At 41.1% G+C, this 17340-nt stretch overlaps 2 protein-coding genes across 2 annotated transcripts in view; one reads left to right on the top strand and one right to left on the bottom strand.

Moving 5' to 3' along the window:
* Positions 1-17340, top strand: part of LOC141128842 (acetylserotonin O-methyltransferase-like) — a 153991-nt gene that overhangs the window by 69052 nt on the left and 67599 nt on the right. The window contains exon 4 of the mRNA XM_073616404.1: positions 12949-13017. Within this exon, the coding sequence (XP_073472505.1) occupies positions 12949-13017 (69 nt within the window). The remainder of the gene's footprint in view (positions 1-12948; positions 13018-17340) is intronic.
* On the bottom strand, positions 2243-2843 carry LOC141128843 (mediator of RNA polymerase II transcription subunit 28-like). Its single transcript, XM_073616405.1, is given in 1 exon segment — positions 2243-2843. A coding segment is annotated over 1 exon segment (534 nt). The 3' UTR covers positions 2243-2309.

Raw genomic sequence — 17340 nt, 5'->3', positions numbered from 1 at the left:
GATCCATGTCCCCTGGGGCAGGACCCAGGTCCCCAAACACTTTTTATGACAATAACCTGCATATTAGCCTTTAAAATTAGCACTTTTGATTTCTCCCATAGACTTTTAAAGGGTGTTCCGCGGCATTCGAATTTGCCGCGAACACCCCAAATTGTTCGCTGTTCAGCGAACTTGCGAACAGCCAATGTTCGAGTCGAACATGAGTTCGACTCGAACTCGAAGCTCATCCCTACTCCCTGATACAAATATATATATTTAGGTATATTTGTGTATGTTACCAAGACTGTCATAACTATTTACTATACTGTTGCACTACGTTGGTGTGACAGTGTAGTCACTGTAATAACTCTTTATATAAATATATCATTTACCCAAAAAAGGAAGTTATTTTGGTTATTACTAAAGTTGGTGTGCAGTGTTGTTATTTCTCCTGCAGGTGGAGCTATAAGCACCCAGGTAGAGGTAAATATAAATATAAGTGTATATTGTGGGTTAAAGTTGGTACTAATATCATTACAACACTGCACTACAGCTGTGTCAAGGGGATTGAACAACTTAAGAGGGGTGAAAAGAATAAAGGACAGGCCCAATAATAAACCAGCAGCTCCACCGAGAGTTATTGCTACATATATAATGCACTATATAGTGTGTTTTAAAGGCCTTTGCAATGTCAGTTGTTTTATATTTCATTTCGCCTTTCTCATTTTTTATCTTTTCTACATAGTTTAAAGTTTTTTCCCTTGATATTTTTGCTAAGTATTTCCCAGGCTTATTTCCCCACTTGTATCTTTCTTTTGCAACATTTTTAAACACTTTTCTAGTTTCCTGTTCCATCAGATCCCCCAATTGGCCCCTTTTTGTGACTTTCTTCTGGTATGTTTCCATATCTGGTTGTGTTTTGTGAATTTGTTCCAGCTCATATAGTTCTTGTATTACCTTTTCCATAGCTATTTCTCTTTCTTTCTTTTTCCCGGCTTCTATGGAAATCAACTTTCCTCTAATATAAGTCTTATGGGCTTCTCAGATTGTCGCCTTTGTCACATCCGGTGTATCGTTAGCACTGAAGTATTGTTTGATTTCAGTCGCTATTATTTTTCCTACTTCTACGTCATCTATTAGATCTTCATTCAACCTCCATGTTCCTTTTCCATACATTGAATCTTATCTTTACTATTACAGGGGTGTGGTCTGAGATTGATATTATACCGATTGAAGTCTCTACTACATACTCCAGTACTTCATGATCCACCAGGATGTAATCTAGTCTTGAGTACGTGTCATGCACAGATGAGTGGAAAGTGTAATCCTTTTTACTTGGATATGTTATTCTCCATACGTCGATTAACTGCTGACTATACATTTTTTTCTTAATCAATTTTAATTGTTTGCTTTCTCGGATCGGTGCACCAGACGTACTATCAAGATCATGGTCTATTGAGAAATCAAAATCTTCTGCCAAAATTAAATAACCTTGTTTAAAGTCCATTAAGGCATTAAGGATCCCTTTTAGGTATTTTTTGGGGTGTCTATTGGGGCAATAGATATTTGTTAATGTATGCTTTTTCCCTTGAAGGGACCCTTTTAGGAACAAGAAGCGACCATCTGGGTCGACTTTCCTTTCTTCCAAAATAAAACGGATGTTTTTCCCTATTCCTATGGTGACTCCTTTTGCCCTTTTATTTGGGGAGTCTCCATAGAACCAGGTTGGAATTGCCCGTGAATATAATTTAGTATTAGAATCTGCGATTTGCTTTTAGGCCAAAAAGTTCAATTTTGGTCTCATCTGACCAGAGCACTGTCTTCCACATATTTGCTGTGTTCCCCATGGCTTTGTGAAAACTGCAATGGCTTTCTTTCAACAATGGCTTTCTTTTTGCCACTCTTCCATAAAGGCCATATTTGTGGAGTGCACGACTAATAGTTGTCCTGTGGACAGATTCTCCCACCTGAGCTGTCGATCTCTGGAGCTCCTCCAGAGTTCCCATGGGCCTCTTGGCTGCTTCTCTGATTGATGCTCTCCTTGCCCGGCCTGTCAGTTTAAATGGACGGCCATGTCTTGGTAGATTTGCAGTTATGTCATACTCTGATGTACTGAACAGTGCTTAGTGAGATGTTCAACACTTGGGATATTTAAAAAAAAATACTATTATCTTTTATTTCTCACCAAAAACAGTGTAAACACGTAAACATACTTAAGCTTATAATATGCAGTAACAAAAAAAAAGAAAAAAGAAGAAAAGAGAAAACATTTTCTAGTCCTTGATGAACACCTTGTGTAGAAATGCATCAGAGTGAGCTCTACACTGATGTCATGTCTGCTTCATAGGAGCTGGGATGTTGGCTGAAGCTTGCTCCAGGTAAGCAAGTGGTCCCTGGGTCATCTCATTTGTCTTCTTTTGGCCACCATTAATGTCTTCCAGAACCTACTGTCAGGTGTGGAGTTTAGTTCGGTGCTTCTGGATGAGTCCTTCCTTTCTCTGTAGCTCACTTCTCAGTTCTGTCACATCCTCTTTAATAGCTTGTTCTGGGTTTTGTACAGAAAGTTGTAATCTTTTTTGCAGGAAATAATATTCTGTTTGCCTGGCAACATCCCGGAACTTCTGAATGCATTGATCAACACCAGTACAAATCTCTTCCCGATCTGTCCCATTCACATAGTCCTGGCTCACAAGAGAAGCAAAGCAGGCTTCAAATGAGGACTCCAGCTCATCCACCAGTGTGCTGTTCACAGGGTTCTTCGCCCCAGGCGGGGTGGACAGGAGCCCGGAGGTGCCCCCTGGCTGCATAGGAAGAGGAGGACTGGGCGGCTGACCGGAGAACATTCCGTTCAGGGAGGACGCCATGACAGCCAGTGGGATTTTTTTTATAACCTAACCTCACTTCAAACTTCTCCACAACTTTATCCCTGTCTGGTGTGTTCCTTGGCCTTCATGATGCTGTTTATTCACCAACGTTCTCTAACAAACCTCTGAAGGCTTCACAGAACAACTGTATTTATACTGGGCCTAAATTACACACAGGTGGACTCTATGTACTAATTAGGTGACTTCTGAAGGCAATTGATTCCACTAAATTTTAATTAGGCATATTAGAGTAAAGGGGGCTGAATACAAATGCATGCCACACTTTTCACATATTTATTTGTAAAACAATTTGAAAACCATTTATCATTTTCCTTCCACTTCACAATTATGTGCCACTTTGTGTTGCTCTATTACATAAACTCACAATAAAATACATTTACGTTTTTGGTTAAAACATGACAAAATGTGGAAAATTTCAAGGCAGTAGTTTTGTAAAGAATAAAGAAAAGGTGGTAAAACAAATATATTGTGATGTTGTCCCTCGCGCTGTTATGAGTACAAGGAATGTGATGTCAACCAAAAATAAATATTAGGAATAGTGCCAACGTGAGTAAATAGTGATGATGTCTCTGTGGACTGCAGCAAAATCAAAAAGTGTTCACATTACACTCAACAGAACTATAACAATAAGAAGATTTTGCGCTTCAAATCTATAACATATTGAATATATGAACTAACATATAGGTGAGCATATAAGTGCTGCTATGATAGCTGTAAACATGTGAATACAAACATGTGGATGTGAAATGTAGATACAAACAAACAATCTTAATACAATAGTCCAAGTGTGCTGATTAATATCTTCTCATCATATAGTGAAAAAGTTCATGATATATGTGTTACATCAGCTGGGATCAGATATGGTGGGAGATAATGATGGTAATCTTTCTATGGAGGGATCCGGTTTAACCGGCCTCTCAAAACTCTCACCTTAAGGAAAGCAGATACAGGCATCAAAAGGTTTCTTTAGTAAATGCTGTATAATGTAGCTTATTGGTTGTCCAGGTTTGGCATCTCTGATGGCTGGGTTATCCTCTCGGTATATAGATACCTATCAAATAAAGGAGGGGTTGCCCACCTGTCACCTCCGTTCTCCATTCCGTGTACACTGGACAGCGCCTGCTTTGCAGCTCCTCGCCACTAGGGGGAGCCAGAGAACCACAGCTACCCAGAACCACAGTAGGTAGTATTCACATGTTTTCAGCTATCATAGCAGCACTTATATGCTCACCTATATGTTAGTTCATATATTCAATATGTGATAGATTTGAAGCGCGAAATCTTCTTATTGTTATAAAACAAATATATTTCCTGATGAAATCATTGTGGGATTCTATCACCTTTTTCACTCAATATTAGATTATAAGGTAAAAAACTGAATACTGAAAGAAATCAAAAGTAAAGCACATTATGTAATTAATACAAAGTACCAAATTATTGCATTTTTTTTGGATAGCTGTGTTTTGAGAAAATATCATTCTTCTTAATTAATGTACAGCTCTTTAAAAGATTTGTAAGTGGAAGCTAAGAATACGTGGTGTATTTATAAATAAAATAATCACACAGCTATTCGCTATTCATTCTGTGAAACTGTATACACATTCTGTCCATGCAATTGGGGGCAAAATCAAATGTTAGTAAGCTATTATCTCTTCAGGACAGTTGTTCTTTATTCATACAGAATAGAGTGAATCAGAAAAATACAGCATTATGGCCACGAGATGCTAGCCATGGCTATACTCAACCTAAAACCATTAGCTGTGACTAGGCAACTTCAAACTTCTGCAGGTCACCACTGCCACAAAGCAAATTATAGCCAAGGCATGGAAAACCCCTAACCTTAGCATTGCGGAAACTAAGAGTAGAATAACCAGAGCCATGATACTAGCCAAGGCTGAAGCAATCCTGGTAGATAGGTTACGAAAATATGAGAGCCTGTGGAAACCCTGGGTGGATCATTACCTCCCTGTTGACTTTGACAACACACTACTATCACCCTGACTATTATAGTTAATCAGATTCCCCCCTTCAGGACTCTCCACATTCCCTCCTCTTTCCCTCCCCCCGGGGCTGGCCCTAATCCCTCCTTGCCTTTCTGATTCTCACCTTTCTCTTTCCTTATCCCCTGTTTACCCAATATTTCTTTATCTTTCTTACAGCCTCCTTCTTCCCACTAGTTTCTATTTACTAGGGGTCTATCCTACTAGTATGGGCCCACTAGCATGCACATACTTGACAAGATACCACACACAACTATTTTGCAGGACCCATGGTCCTACCTAAGTGTGGTAATTACCCCCCCTCCCCTTTTCTTTCATTTTAATCACCTGATCCCCTGGTGCCCTCATTCTTGGTTCACACTAGGTCTGCTCTCCCTTGAGCCTTAAGTTATAGGATGTTACACTGTTACCTATAACCTTTCGCATCTGTATGAAGTATGAAGTTTGATAGTCCTCCTGTATGTATCCCTTCACTTACCCTATTTCTATGTGGGCTGCATCCCTGTCATCGCACAGTATTATTGTACATCCTGTCTTACCCCCTCTATCATTGGGATTTTTCCTTTTAAGTTCCCTACCTCTGTATACTTATTCTATTCTTCAATAAAATGTTTGAACAAGAAAAACAAATTACTAATTTACAATAATGTTGTAATGGCCATAATGCTGTATTTTCCTGATCCACTCTATGGAAAACATTAGACCTGGAAAGAAAAAATCTCAGGAACATTTGTTTTTGCCTCATTTGCACAAAATGAATGCACAGGATAACTACTGCATCTCTATGAATTGTTTATAACTCTATCCCTAAGGGTTTGTTCAGATTTGGGCACTGAAAACCAAGATTTTTAAGAGGTAGCTTCAGTGCAAGAACAAGATGTCCCTGTAAGCCATCTATCCTGATACTACAGTGCCTTGCAAAAGTATTCACCCCTTGGCTTTTTACCTATTTTGTTACATTACAGCCTTTAGTTCAATGTTTTTTTAATCTGAATTATACGTGATGGATCAGAACACAATAGTCTAAGTTGGTGAAGTAAAATTAGAAAAATATATACATAAAACTATTTTTCAGAAATAAAAAACTGATAATTGGCATGTGTGTATGTATTCACCCCTTTTGTTATGAAGCCCATAAAAAGCTCTGTTGCAACCAATTACCTTCAGAAGTCACATAATTAGTGAAACAATGTCCAGCTGTGTGCAATCTAAGTGTCACATGATCTGTCATTACACATACACACCTTTTTGGAAGGCCCCAGAGGCTGCAACACCTAAGCAAGAGGCATCAATAACCAAACACTGCCATGAAGACCAAGGAACTTTCCAAACAAGTAAGGGACAATGTTGTTGAGCAGTACAAGTCAGGGTTGGGTTATAAAAAAATATCCAAATCTTTAATGATCCCTAGGAGCACCATCAATTCTATCATAACCAAATGGAAAGAACATGGCACAACAGAAAACCTGCCAAGAGATGGCCGCACACCAAAACTCATGGACCGGGCAAGGAGGGCATTAATCAGAGAGGCAGCACAGAGACCTAAGGTAACCCTGGAGGAGCTGCAGAGTTCCACAGCAGAGACTGGAGTATCTGTACATAGGAGGACAGTAAGCCATACTCCATAGAGTTGGGCTTTATGGCAGAGTGGCCAGAAGAAAGCCATTACTTTCAGCAAAAAACAAAATGGCACGTTTTGAGTTTGCGAAAAGGCAGGTGGGAGACACCCAAAATGTATGGAGGAAGTGCTCTAGTCTGATGAGACTAAAATTGAACTTTTTGGCCATCAAAGAAAATGCTATGTCTGGTGCAAACCCAACAGTGAAACGTGGTGACAGCATCATGCTGTGGGAATGTTTTTCAGCAGTCGCAACTGGGAGACTGGGAAACTGGTCAGAGTTGAGGGAAAGATGGATGGTGCTAAATACAAGCATATTCTTGAGCAAAATCTGTACCACTCTGTATGTGATTTGAGGCTAGGTTGGAGGTTCACCTTCCAGGAGGACAATGACCCCAAACACACTGCTAAAGCAACAATTGAGTGGTTTAAGGGGAAACGTGTAAATGTGTTGGAATGGCCTAGTCAAAGCCCAGACCTCAATCCAATAGAAAATCTGTGGTCAGATTTAAAGATTGCTGTTCACAAGCGCAAACCATCCAACTTGAAGGAGCTGGAGCAGTTTTGCAAGGAGGAATGGGCAAAAATCCCAGTGGTAAGATGTGCCAAGCTCATAGAGACTTATCAAAAGCGACTTGGAGCTGTGATAGCCAAAAAAAAAAGGTGGCTTTAAAAAGGGGGGTGAATAGTTATGCACATTGACTTTTTCTATTTTGTCCAATTCGTTGTTTGCTTCACAATAAAACAAAAAAACAAAAATCTACAATGTTCTGTAAGCTAAATGATGCAAATCCTTAAACAATCCATGTTAACCACTTGCCGACCGCCTCACGCATATATACGTGAACAGAGCGGCACGGGCAGGCAAAATCACGTACCTGGTACGTGATTGCCTTCCCGCGGGCGGGGGGTCCGATCGGACCCCCCCCCCGGTGCCAGCGGCGGTCGGCATTTATCTGGCAGCGATCAGAGATGAGGGGGAGGCCATCCGATCGTGGCCCCCCCCTCGCGATCGCTCCCAGCCAATGAGAAACATCCCCTGCCTGTGTATAGTACACACAGGCAGAGGATGTGATGTCATCTCTCCTCGGCTCGGCAGTTTCCGTTCCGACGCCGAGGAGAGAAGACATCCAAGTAAGTGTAAAACACAAACACACACAGTAGAACATGCCAGGCACACTAAACACCCCCGATCCCCCCCGATCCCCCCCAATCACCCCCCCCCCGTCACAAACTGACACCAAGCTGTTTTTTTTTTTTTTTCCTGATTACTGATTGGTGTCAGTTTGTGACAGTTAGAAGTGTTAGGTCACTGAGTATTAGCCCCCTGTAGGTCTAGGGTACCCCCCTAACCCCCCCTAATAAAGTTTTAACCCCTTGATCACCCCCTGTCACCAGTGTCGCTAAGCGATCATTTTTCTGATCGCTGTATTAGTGTCACTGGTGACGCTAGTTAGGGACGTAAATATTTAGGTTCGCCGTCAGCGTTTTATAGCGACAGGGACCCCCATATACTATCTAATAAAGGTTTTAACCCCTTGATTGCCCCCTAGTTAACCCTTTCACCACTGATCACTGTATAACTGTTACGGGTGACGCTGGTTAGTTTGTTTATTTTTTATAGTGTCAGGGCACCCGCCGTTTATTACCGAATAAAGGTTTAGCCCCCCGATCGCCCGGCGGTGATATGCGACGCCCCAAGCAGCGTCAGATTAGCGCCAGTAGCGCTAACACCCACGCACGCAGCATACGCCTCCCTTAGTGGTATAGTATCTGAACGGATCAATATCTGATCCGATCAGATCTATACTAGTGTCCCCAGCAGTTTAGGGTTCCCAAAAACGCAGTGTTAGCAGGATCAGCCCAGATACCTGCTAGCACCTGTGTTTTGCCCCTCCGCCCGGCTCGGCCCAGCCCACCCAAGTGCAGTATCGATCGATCACTGTCACTTACAAAACACTAAACGCATAACTGCAGCGTTCGCAGAGTCAGGCCTGATCCCTGCGATCGCTAACAGTTTTTTTGGTAGCGTTTTGGTGAAATGGCAAGCACCAGCCCCAGGCAGCGTCAGGTTAGTGCCAGTAGCGCTAACACCCACGCACCGTACACCTCCCTTAGTGGTATAGTATCTGAACGCATCAATATCTGATCCGATCAGATCTATACTAGCGTCCCCAGCAGTTTAGGGTCCCCAAAAACGCAGTGTTAGCGGGATCAGCCCAGATACCTGCTAGCACCTGCATTTTGCCCCTCCGCCCGGCCCAGCCCAGCCCACCCAAGTGCAGTATCGATCGATCACTGTCACTTACAAAACACTAAACGCATAACTGCAGCGTTCGCAGAGTCAGGCCTGATCCCTGCGATCGCTAACAGTTTTTTTTTGTAGCGTTTTGGTGAACTGGCAAGCGCCAGCGGCCTAGTACACCCCGGTCTTAGTCAAACCAGCACTGCAGTAACACTTGGTGATGTGGCGAGTCCCATAAGTGCAGTTCAAGCTGGTGAGGTGGCAAGCACAAGTAGTGTCCCGCTGCCACCAAGAAGAAGACAAACACAGGCCCGTCGTGCCCATAATGCCCTTCCTGCTGCATTTGCCAATCCTAATTGGGAACCCACCACTTCTGCAGCACCCGTACTTCCCCCATTCACATCCCCAACCAAATGTAGTCGGCTGCATGAGAGGCATTTTCTTTATGTCCTCCCGAGTACCCCTACCCAACGAACCCCCCCAAAAAAGATGTTGTGTCTGCAGCAAGCGCGGATATAGGCGTGACACCCGCTATTATTGTCCCTCCTGTCCTGACAATCCTGGTCTTTGCATTGGTGAATGTTTTGAACGTTACCATGCACTAGTTGAGTATTAGCGTAGGGTACAGCATTGCACAGACTAGGACACACTTTCACAGGGTCTCCCAAGATGCCATCGCATTTTGAGAGACCCGAACCTGGAACCGGTTACAGTTATAAAAGTTACAGTTACAAAAAAAAGTGTAAAAAAAAAACACAAACAAAAATAAAAAAAAATAAATAGTTGTCGTTTTATTGTTCTCTCTCTCTCTATTCTCTCTCTCTATTGTTCTGCTCTTTTTTACTGTATTCTATTCTGCAATGTTTTATTGTTATTATGTTTTATCATGTTTGCTTTTCAGGTATGCAATTTTTTATACTTTACTGTTCACTGTGCTTTATTGTTAACCATTTTTTTGTCTTCAGGCATGCCATTCACGACTTTGAGTGGTTATACCAGAATGATGCCTGCAGGTTTAGGTATCATCTTGGTATCATTCTTTTCAGCCAGCGGTCGGCTTTCATGTAAAAGCAATCCTAGTGGCTAATTAGCCTCTAGACTGCTTTTACAAGCAGTGGGAGGGAATGCCCCCCCCCCACCATCTTCCGTGTTTTTCTCTGGCTCTCCTGTCTCAACAGGGAACCTGAGAATGCAGCCGGTGATTCAGCCAGCTGACCAGAGACCAGAGTGGCTCCAAACATCTCTATGGCCTAAGAAACCAGAAGCTACGAGCATTTTATGACTTAGATTTCCCCGGATGTAAACAGCGCCATTGGGAAATTGGGGAAGCATTTTTTCACACCGATCTTGGTGTGGTCAGATGCTTTGAGGGCAGAGGAGAGATCTAGGGTCTAATAGACCCCAATTTTTTCAAAAAAGAGTACCTGTCACTACCTATTGCTATCATAGGGGATATTTACATTCCCTGAGATAACAATAAAAATGATTAAAAAAAAAAAAAAATGAAAGGAACAGTTTAAAAATAAGATAAAAAAGAAAAAAAATAATAAAGAAAAAAAAAAAAAAAAAAAAAAGCAACCCTGTCCCCCCTGCTCTCGCGCTAAGGTGAACGCAAGCGTCGGTCTGGCGTCAAATGTAAACAGCAATTGCACCATGCATGTGAGGTGTCACCGCAAATGTCAGATCGAGGGCAGTAATTTTAGCAGTAGACCTCCTCTGAAAATCTAAAGTGGTAACCTGTAAAGGCTTTTAAAGGCTTTTAAAAATGTATTTATTTTGTTGCCACTGCACGTTTGTGCGCAATTTTAAAGCATGTCATGTTTGGTATCCATGTACTCGGCCTAAGATCATCTTTTTTATTTCATCAAACATTTGGGCAATATAGTGTGTTTTAGTGCATTAAAATTTAAAAAAGTGTGTTTTTTCCACAAAAAATGCGTTTGAAAAATCGCTGCGCAAATACTGTGTGAAAAAAAAAAATGAAACACCCACCATTTTAATCTGTAGGGCATTTGCTTTAAAAAAATATATAATGTTTGGGGGTTCAAAGTAATTTTCTTGCAAAAAAAATAATTTTTTCATGTAATCAAAAAGTGTCAGAAAGGGCTTTGTCTTCAAGTGGTTAGAAGAGTGGGTGATGTGTGACATAAGCTTCTAAATGTTGTGCATAAAATGCCAAGACAGTTCAAAACCCCCCCCAAATGACCCCATTTTGGAAAGTAGACACCCCAAGCTATTTGCTGAGAGGCATGTCGAGTCCATGGAATATTTTATATTGTGACACAAGTTGCAGGAAAGAGACAATTTTTTTTTTTTTTTTTGCACAAAGTTGTCACTAAATGATATATTGCTCAAACATGCCATGGGAATATGTGAAATTACACCCCAAAATAAATTCTGTTGCTTCTCCTGAGTACGGGGATACCACATGTGTGAGACTTTTTGGGAGCCTAGCCGCGCACGGGACCCCGAAAACCAAGCACCGCCTTCAGGCTTTCTAAGGGCGTAAATTTTTGAATTCACTCTTCACTGCCTATCACAGTTTCGGAGGCCATGGAATGCCCAGGTGGCACAAAACCCCCCCAAATTACCCCATTTTGGAAAGTAGACACCCAAAGCTATTTGCTGAGAGGTAAAGTGAGTATTTTGCAGACCTCACTTTTTGTCACAAAGTTTTGAAAATTGAAAAAAGAAAAAAAAAATTTTTTTTCTGGCCTTTCTTCATTTTCAAAAACAAATGAGAGCTGCAAAATACTCACCATGCCTCTTAGCAAATAGCTTGGGGTGTCTACTTTCCAAAATGGGGTCATTTGGGGGGGGTTTGTGCCATCATGGCATTTTATGGCCTTCAAAACTGTGATAGGCAGCGAGGAGTGAAATCAAAAATTTATGCCCTTAGAAATCCTGAAGGCGGTGCTTGGTTTTTGGGGCCCCGTACGCGGCTAGGCTCCCAAAAAGTCCCACACATGTGGTATCCCCGTACTCAGGAGAAGCAGCTGAATGTATTTTGGGGTGCAATTCCACATATTCCCATGGCCTGTGTGAGCAATATATCATTTAGTGACAACTTTTTGTAAATTTTTTTTTTTTTTTGTCATTATTCAATCACTTGGGACAAAAAAATAAATATTCAATGGGCTCAACATGCCTCTCAGCAATTTCCTTGGGGTGTCTACTTTCCAAAATGGGGTCATTTGGGGGGGTTTTGTACTGCCCTGCCATTTTAGCACCTCAAGAAATGACATAGGCAGTCATAAACTAAAAGCTGTGCAAATTCCAGAAAATGTACCCTAGTTTGTAGACGCTATAACTTTTGCGCAAACCAATAAATATACGCTTATTGACATTTTTTTTACCAAAGACATGTGGCCGAATACATTTTGGCCTAAATGTATGACTAAAATTGAGTTTATTGGATTTGTTTTATAACAAAAAGTAGAAAATATCATTTTTTTTCAAAATTTTCGGTCTTTTTCCGTTTATAGCGCAAAAAATAAAAATGGCAGAGGTGATCAAATACCATCAAAAGAAAGCTCTATTTGTGGGAAGAAAAGGACGCAAATTTCGTTTGGGTACAGCATTGCATGACCGCGCAATTAGCAGTTAAAGCGACGCAGTGCCGAATTGTAAAAAGTGCTCTGGTCAGGAAGGGGGTAAAACCTTCCGGGGCTGAAGTGGTTAATTCCAGGTTGTGAGGCAACAAAATACGAAAAATGCCAAGGGGGTGAATACTTTTCCATGGCACTGTACATGTAAATTGTATTCAAACTGCCACATGCAAGAGTTTGCTAGGGCACCCTCACAGTGTACACAGATCTTAAATGTACCATTGGCTATATTATTAGAGAACCGTTCTCTCTGTTCATATGCACTGTATACAGTGTAGTAGACACAATGCAGTCTGATCAATCCAGAGTGTGACTATTAATACAGTCTATGTAAACGAGAAAATATCAGTTTAAAGTTAAAATAAAGTACAGAATTCTGTATTTAAGTTTTATAACTTTCTTTAAATATAATGAGATACACTTGGATATGGTGTTATATTTATTCCAAAATAAAATCACAAAGCTATTTATTGGTTTTGGTACACTAAAAATATGCAATATGTTTAAAACGTTAGAGATTCTTGATAAATGAACATAAGTATAGGAAGTTTATATATATGCTAAACCAACTATTACTGTATATAATCAAATAATGTTGATTCTTCTATCTCAGGGAAGGAAAAAGCCAGTATGAAAGAGCTTTTGGAGTCTCTTCAAAGGACTTGTTCAAAGCAGTTTACAGGTAATGTGGTTATCAGATGTTGAATCAAGTAACAGTCTCACACTTCAATGCAGAATATTGTCCTTCAAACTCAAACTGCATTCACTCAACTTTTCAAGGTTCTATGAATGTGGTTTTGCAATGTTTTCTTATGTAAATTTACAATTTGCATTATAAAGCAGTAAATGTCTATAATATACTTGTATAGTATACTTGTATAATAACACAAGTATGCAGAGCATTTCGAATCTTTGTAAACTGTTCAGACACTTTGTCCCAACAGAGGTAACATGGGGGAGGCAGTGTCAATTCACAATCAACAGTTGCTAAAGTTTAGGTCACATAGTAGTCTAAGGGCAGTGAAACTGAGCCTGTACTGCTTTACTGTGATGTTGCGGCCCCTGATCTATCATATAGCCTAGGGCCTCTGTTGCCCAATCTTTGGCCCATTCGAATTTATTGAGTAGCCCTTCGGGACTTCTGCAAACAGCATTGTATTTTTTGGTGATTACTTAAAGTATAACTTAAGGCAAAACTTTTTTTTTTTTCAGTTTTTGATAGGATTAGAACATCTGCCAGTTTTTATTGCTGTCTGTGCCCCTCTCTATTTGTCCTGTTTACCACTACCAGCGAAAGTGAAAGTAAAAGAAAACCCCAAATTTTGGGTTGTCCCTAGAACAGGAATATTGGTGATATCTTCCAGTGGGGACACTAATTCTGGTGAGAACCAGGAATTCCTTCACTTTAGAGGGATTGTCTCTCACTTCCTGTTTTGACTATGGGACAGGCAGTAAAGGAAAATGTCCGCAATGGGACAAAGATGAGACATAGATGGCAAAACAATAAACATTACATGGATGATAACACTCCCCTAGTTTGGCTTGCAGTAGTTAAATTTATTTTTTTCACACTACTTTACTTTTTTCTGTGCTGTCCATCCTTTTACTCTTTTTATGTTTTTTTGTTCCCCCTATAATCATATATTGGATCAAATGGGGCACAAATATTTTTTTAAGGGAGGTCTAGGAAACACACATGATAAAGCATTAATTTGTAAAGGGACTGTAAAAGCAGTGATCTCCAGCAGTACTTTGCAATGTATCTCCAGTTTATAATTGTCTCCTAAAGCATGTCCATCATTTGCAACAACTCCTATTGCATATTATAAAAAAAAAGCGCAGGTGCGTGCAAAATAATTAAAGTAGTATACAGTATGTGTAACATGTGCTAAATACTAATATTATCCTTATAAACCATTTTCCTATACTGCCAATCTATACAGTGCTAGTAATATTCACAGAAAAAAACTTTGTATCATAAAGAAGACTATGGGGGTGATTTACAAAAGCCGCACGCTATTCAGTAAAGGCGCACAGCGAGGTGCAACACACATTTCCATATTTACGAAATGGTATGCAATCTGTGCACCACTATGGACATGGTGTACGGCATCCCCAAATCAATATTGACAGAAGATGGAGGTGCCAATATTGTGGGGTGATGTGAGGAAGTTTAGTAACAACTGCCCAAGTAACAATTATGCCCAAAATAGAATGAGAAAGTAAGCAGTAAGCAGTATAGCAGAGAAAGCCTGCTGCACCTGCAAGTACATTTAGAACTGTGTGAGATCAATGTAAGAAGTGTGCATGCGCAAGTGGCTGTTGCACTCGTTCACACACGTTTGTTCACTGCACGGCCAAAATCTTAGTAAATGTTAAGCCCTTGGATTTCCATGGGCTAACTTTTGCTTTTAAACGCTTCAATACTCGCCCATAGTCAAATGACGGCCGCAGATGGGATCTCCCATCCTGGGCAGCCGTCATATGACGTCCTGGGCTTCCCAGCCGTCTAGGGGGCGCTCGCCCGCCACGTTGCTCGGGACCCAGTGCGTGTGCCTGGCGGCCGCGATGTCCGCCGGCCACCCGCAATTGCCCGTTAACCGAGCAGGACTGTGGATCTGTGTGTGTAAACACACAGATCCACGTCCTGTCAGGTGAGAGGAGACCGATCTGTGTTCCCAGTACAGAGGAACACCGATTGGTCTCCTCCCCTTGTGAGTCCCCTCCCCCTACAGTTAGGAAAAACATTTAACCCCTCATCTCCCCCTAGTGGTTAACCCCTTCCCTGCCTGTCACATTTATACAGTAATCAATGCAATTTTATAGCATTGATCGCTGTATAAATGTGAATGGTCCCAAAAATGTGTCAAAAGTGTCCGATGTGTCCACCATAATGTCGCAGTCACGAAAAAAATCGCAGATCGTCGCTATTACTAGTAAAAAAAATAAATAAATAAAACATTTTTAAAATGCCATAAATCTATCCCGTATTTTGTAGAAACTATAACTTTTGCACAAACCAATCAATATACGCTTATTGCGATTTTTTTTTACCAAAAATATGTAGAAGAATACATATCGGCCTAAACTGAGGATTTTTTTTTTTTTTTTTTTTAAATGGGGATTTTTATTATAGCAAAAAGTAAACAATATTGTTTTTTTCAAAATTGTCGCTCTTCTTTTGTTTATAGCGCAAAAAATAAAAACCGCAGAGGTGATCAAATACCACCAAAAGAAAGCTCTATTTGTGGGGAAAAAAGGACGTCAATTTTGTTTGGGTACAACGTCGCATGACCGCGCACTTGTCGTCTAAAGTGCGACAGTGCTGAAAATTAAAAATTGGTCTGGGAAGGAAGGGGGTGAAAATGCCCTGTATTGAAGCAGTTAAAGGGGAGCTTCAAACTCCATTCTCCAATGCTCTTGTCCCCCCCCAAACCCTTGAATTTCCATGGGATAACTTTTGCTATTAAAGGGGAACTCCACACTCCATTCTCCAATGCTCTTTTCTCCCCCCTCTAACCCCTTGGATTTCCATGGGCTAACTTTTGCTTTTAAAGGGGAACTCCACACTCCACTCTATTCTCAAAAGGCTGTGAGATGCATTCATCAATTCAAACTACATCCTTCTTCAAAGTATACAACAGGGCCAGCTAGGAAAGGGGCGAGAAGAGCAATCGCCCAACCCCCTCCTGAACCATACAAGGCCACATGCACTCAACATAGCTGGCTGCCTTTGGGGCATGTTGGGCTCAGCCCAATACCAACCACAAAGCATATTGTACCCACTAGTTTAAAGGGGTTTTCCACATTCCATAAAGCCCCCCTTTCTGCAGCCCCCCACAACCCCATCCTAGGGTTGTGTGGAAGAGGCCCTTGTCCCCCTGAATATGGGAACAAGGTGGTTGACTTTTGGGGTGCCCAAGCCCCTCCTGCCCCCAAGCATCCACCCCCTTTCATGGGCTGGCTTGCTGTGTGTTTGGCTAGGGGTTTGTTAGTGTGTGGGAGGGGCACAATATTTTTTTAGTTTGGGCTGGTGTTTTTCATGTCAGGGTTCTCATTTTAAACCTTAACAGACCCAAAATGGCCTTGTATGTATTGGGGGGGACAGGCTGTTTTTTTGGGTTAAAATCTTGCAGCTGCAATGTAGATTTGTAAGTTTTCCCTAAAGCTGTACATCTTTGAAGCAGCATTTTAGATACAAGCTACAAATGCACCACTTTACAGGCAGAGTAAGCCCCTCCCCCCAAGTTACTAGCTTTTAAACAATTTAGCATTTTTAAAGGCACTTCTCCTTGTTTTGTTTTTGGGGTTGTCCAAATTGGTGACATTGATATATATCCCTCAGGGTGGGACCTGGGCCCCATACCCATTTTAAGGCCAATAACTAGAATATAAGCCAGCCAAGTGGGGACTCGCAAACTTAACAAGTCAGTTCCCATATACTGCAATGATATTTGTTGTAAAACTTTTGCCCATGTTAGGCTCTTTGTTTCCCCCCTGGACCGGGGGGGGGGGGTTTGTCCCATCTGTAATTTTGTAGCATGCTGAATCATGTGCTTAATTTTAGACAGGGGGTGACTTATTTTGTGCTAGCTGCATTTGTGTTGTTCTGGGCATGCTCAGGGACTTTGTTTTTTTTTTGTACTTTTTGTGTGAACAGCACTTGGATTTTTCTGGGCATGCTCAGGAAGTGTGTTTTTTTGGGTTAGTAATTTAAGGACATCCTTAACAGGTGTACCCACTTTGAAGTTTTGTCTCTACATTAGGTGAACTTGCATTTTGTGTGTTTCGTGGACTGTGCATGTGTTTTCAATTACCTCAATAGCACACATACCTATGTTATATAAAGCTTGCAGATAGCATTCTTTACCATGGCCTGAAAAGAGGCATGTGTGTGCGCGTGCATGTGTGTCAAGAGAGTACATTTGGGTGTCCTTATAGAGTTTGTACCAATTGTATTTTGTTTGTTATGTCTTTGTAAAACAGATGTGTTTTAGAGCAAGTA

The sequence above is a fragment of the Aquarana catesbeiana genome, linkage group LG02 (genome assembly GCF_042186555.1).
Source record: "Aquarana catesbeiana isolate 2022-GZ linkage group LG02, ASM4218655v1, whole genome shotgun sequence".
Taxonomy (NCBI): domain Eukaryota; kingdom Metazoa; phylum Chordata; class Amphibia; order Anura; family Ranidae; genus Aquarana; species Aquarana catesbeiana.
This window is presented reverse-complemented; position numbering and strand designations above follow the sequence as displayed.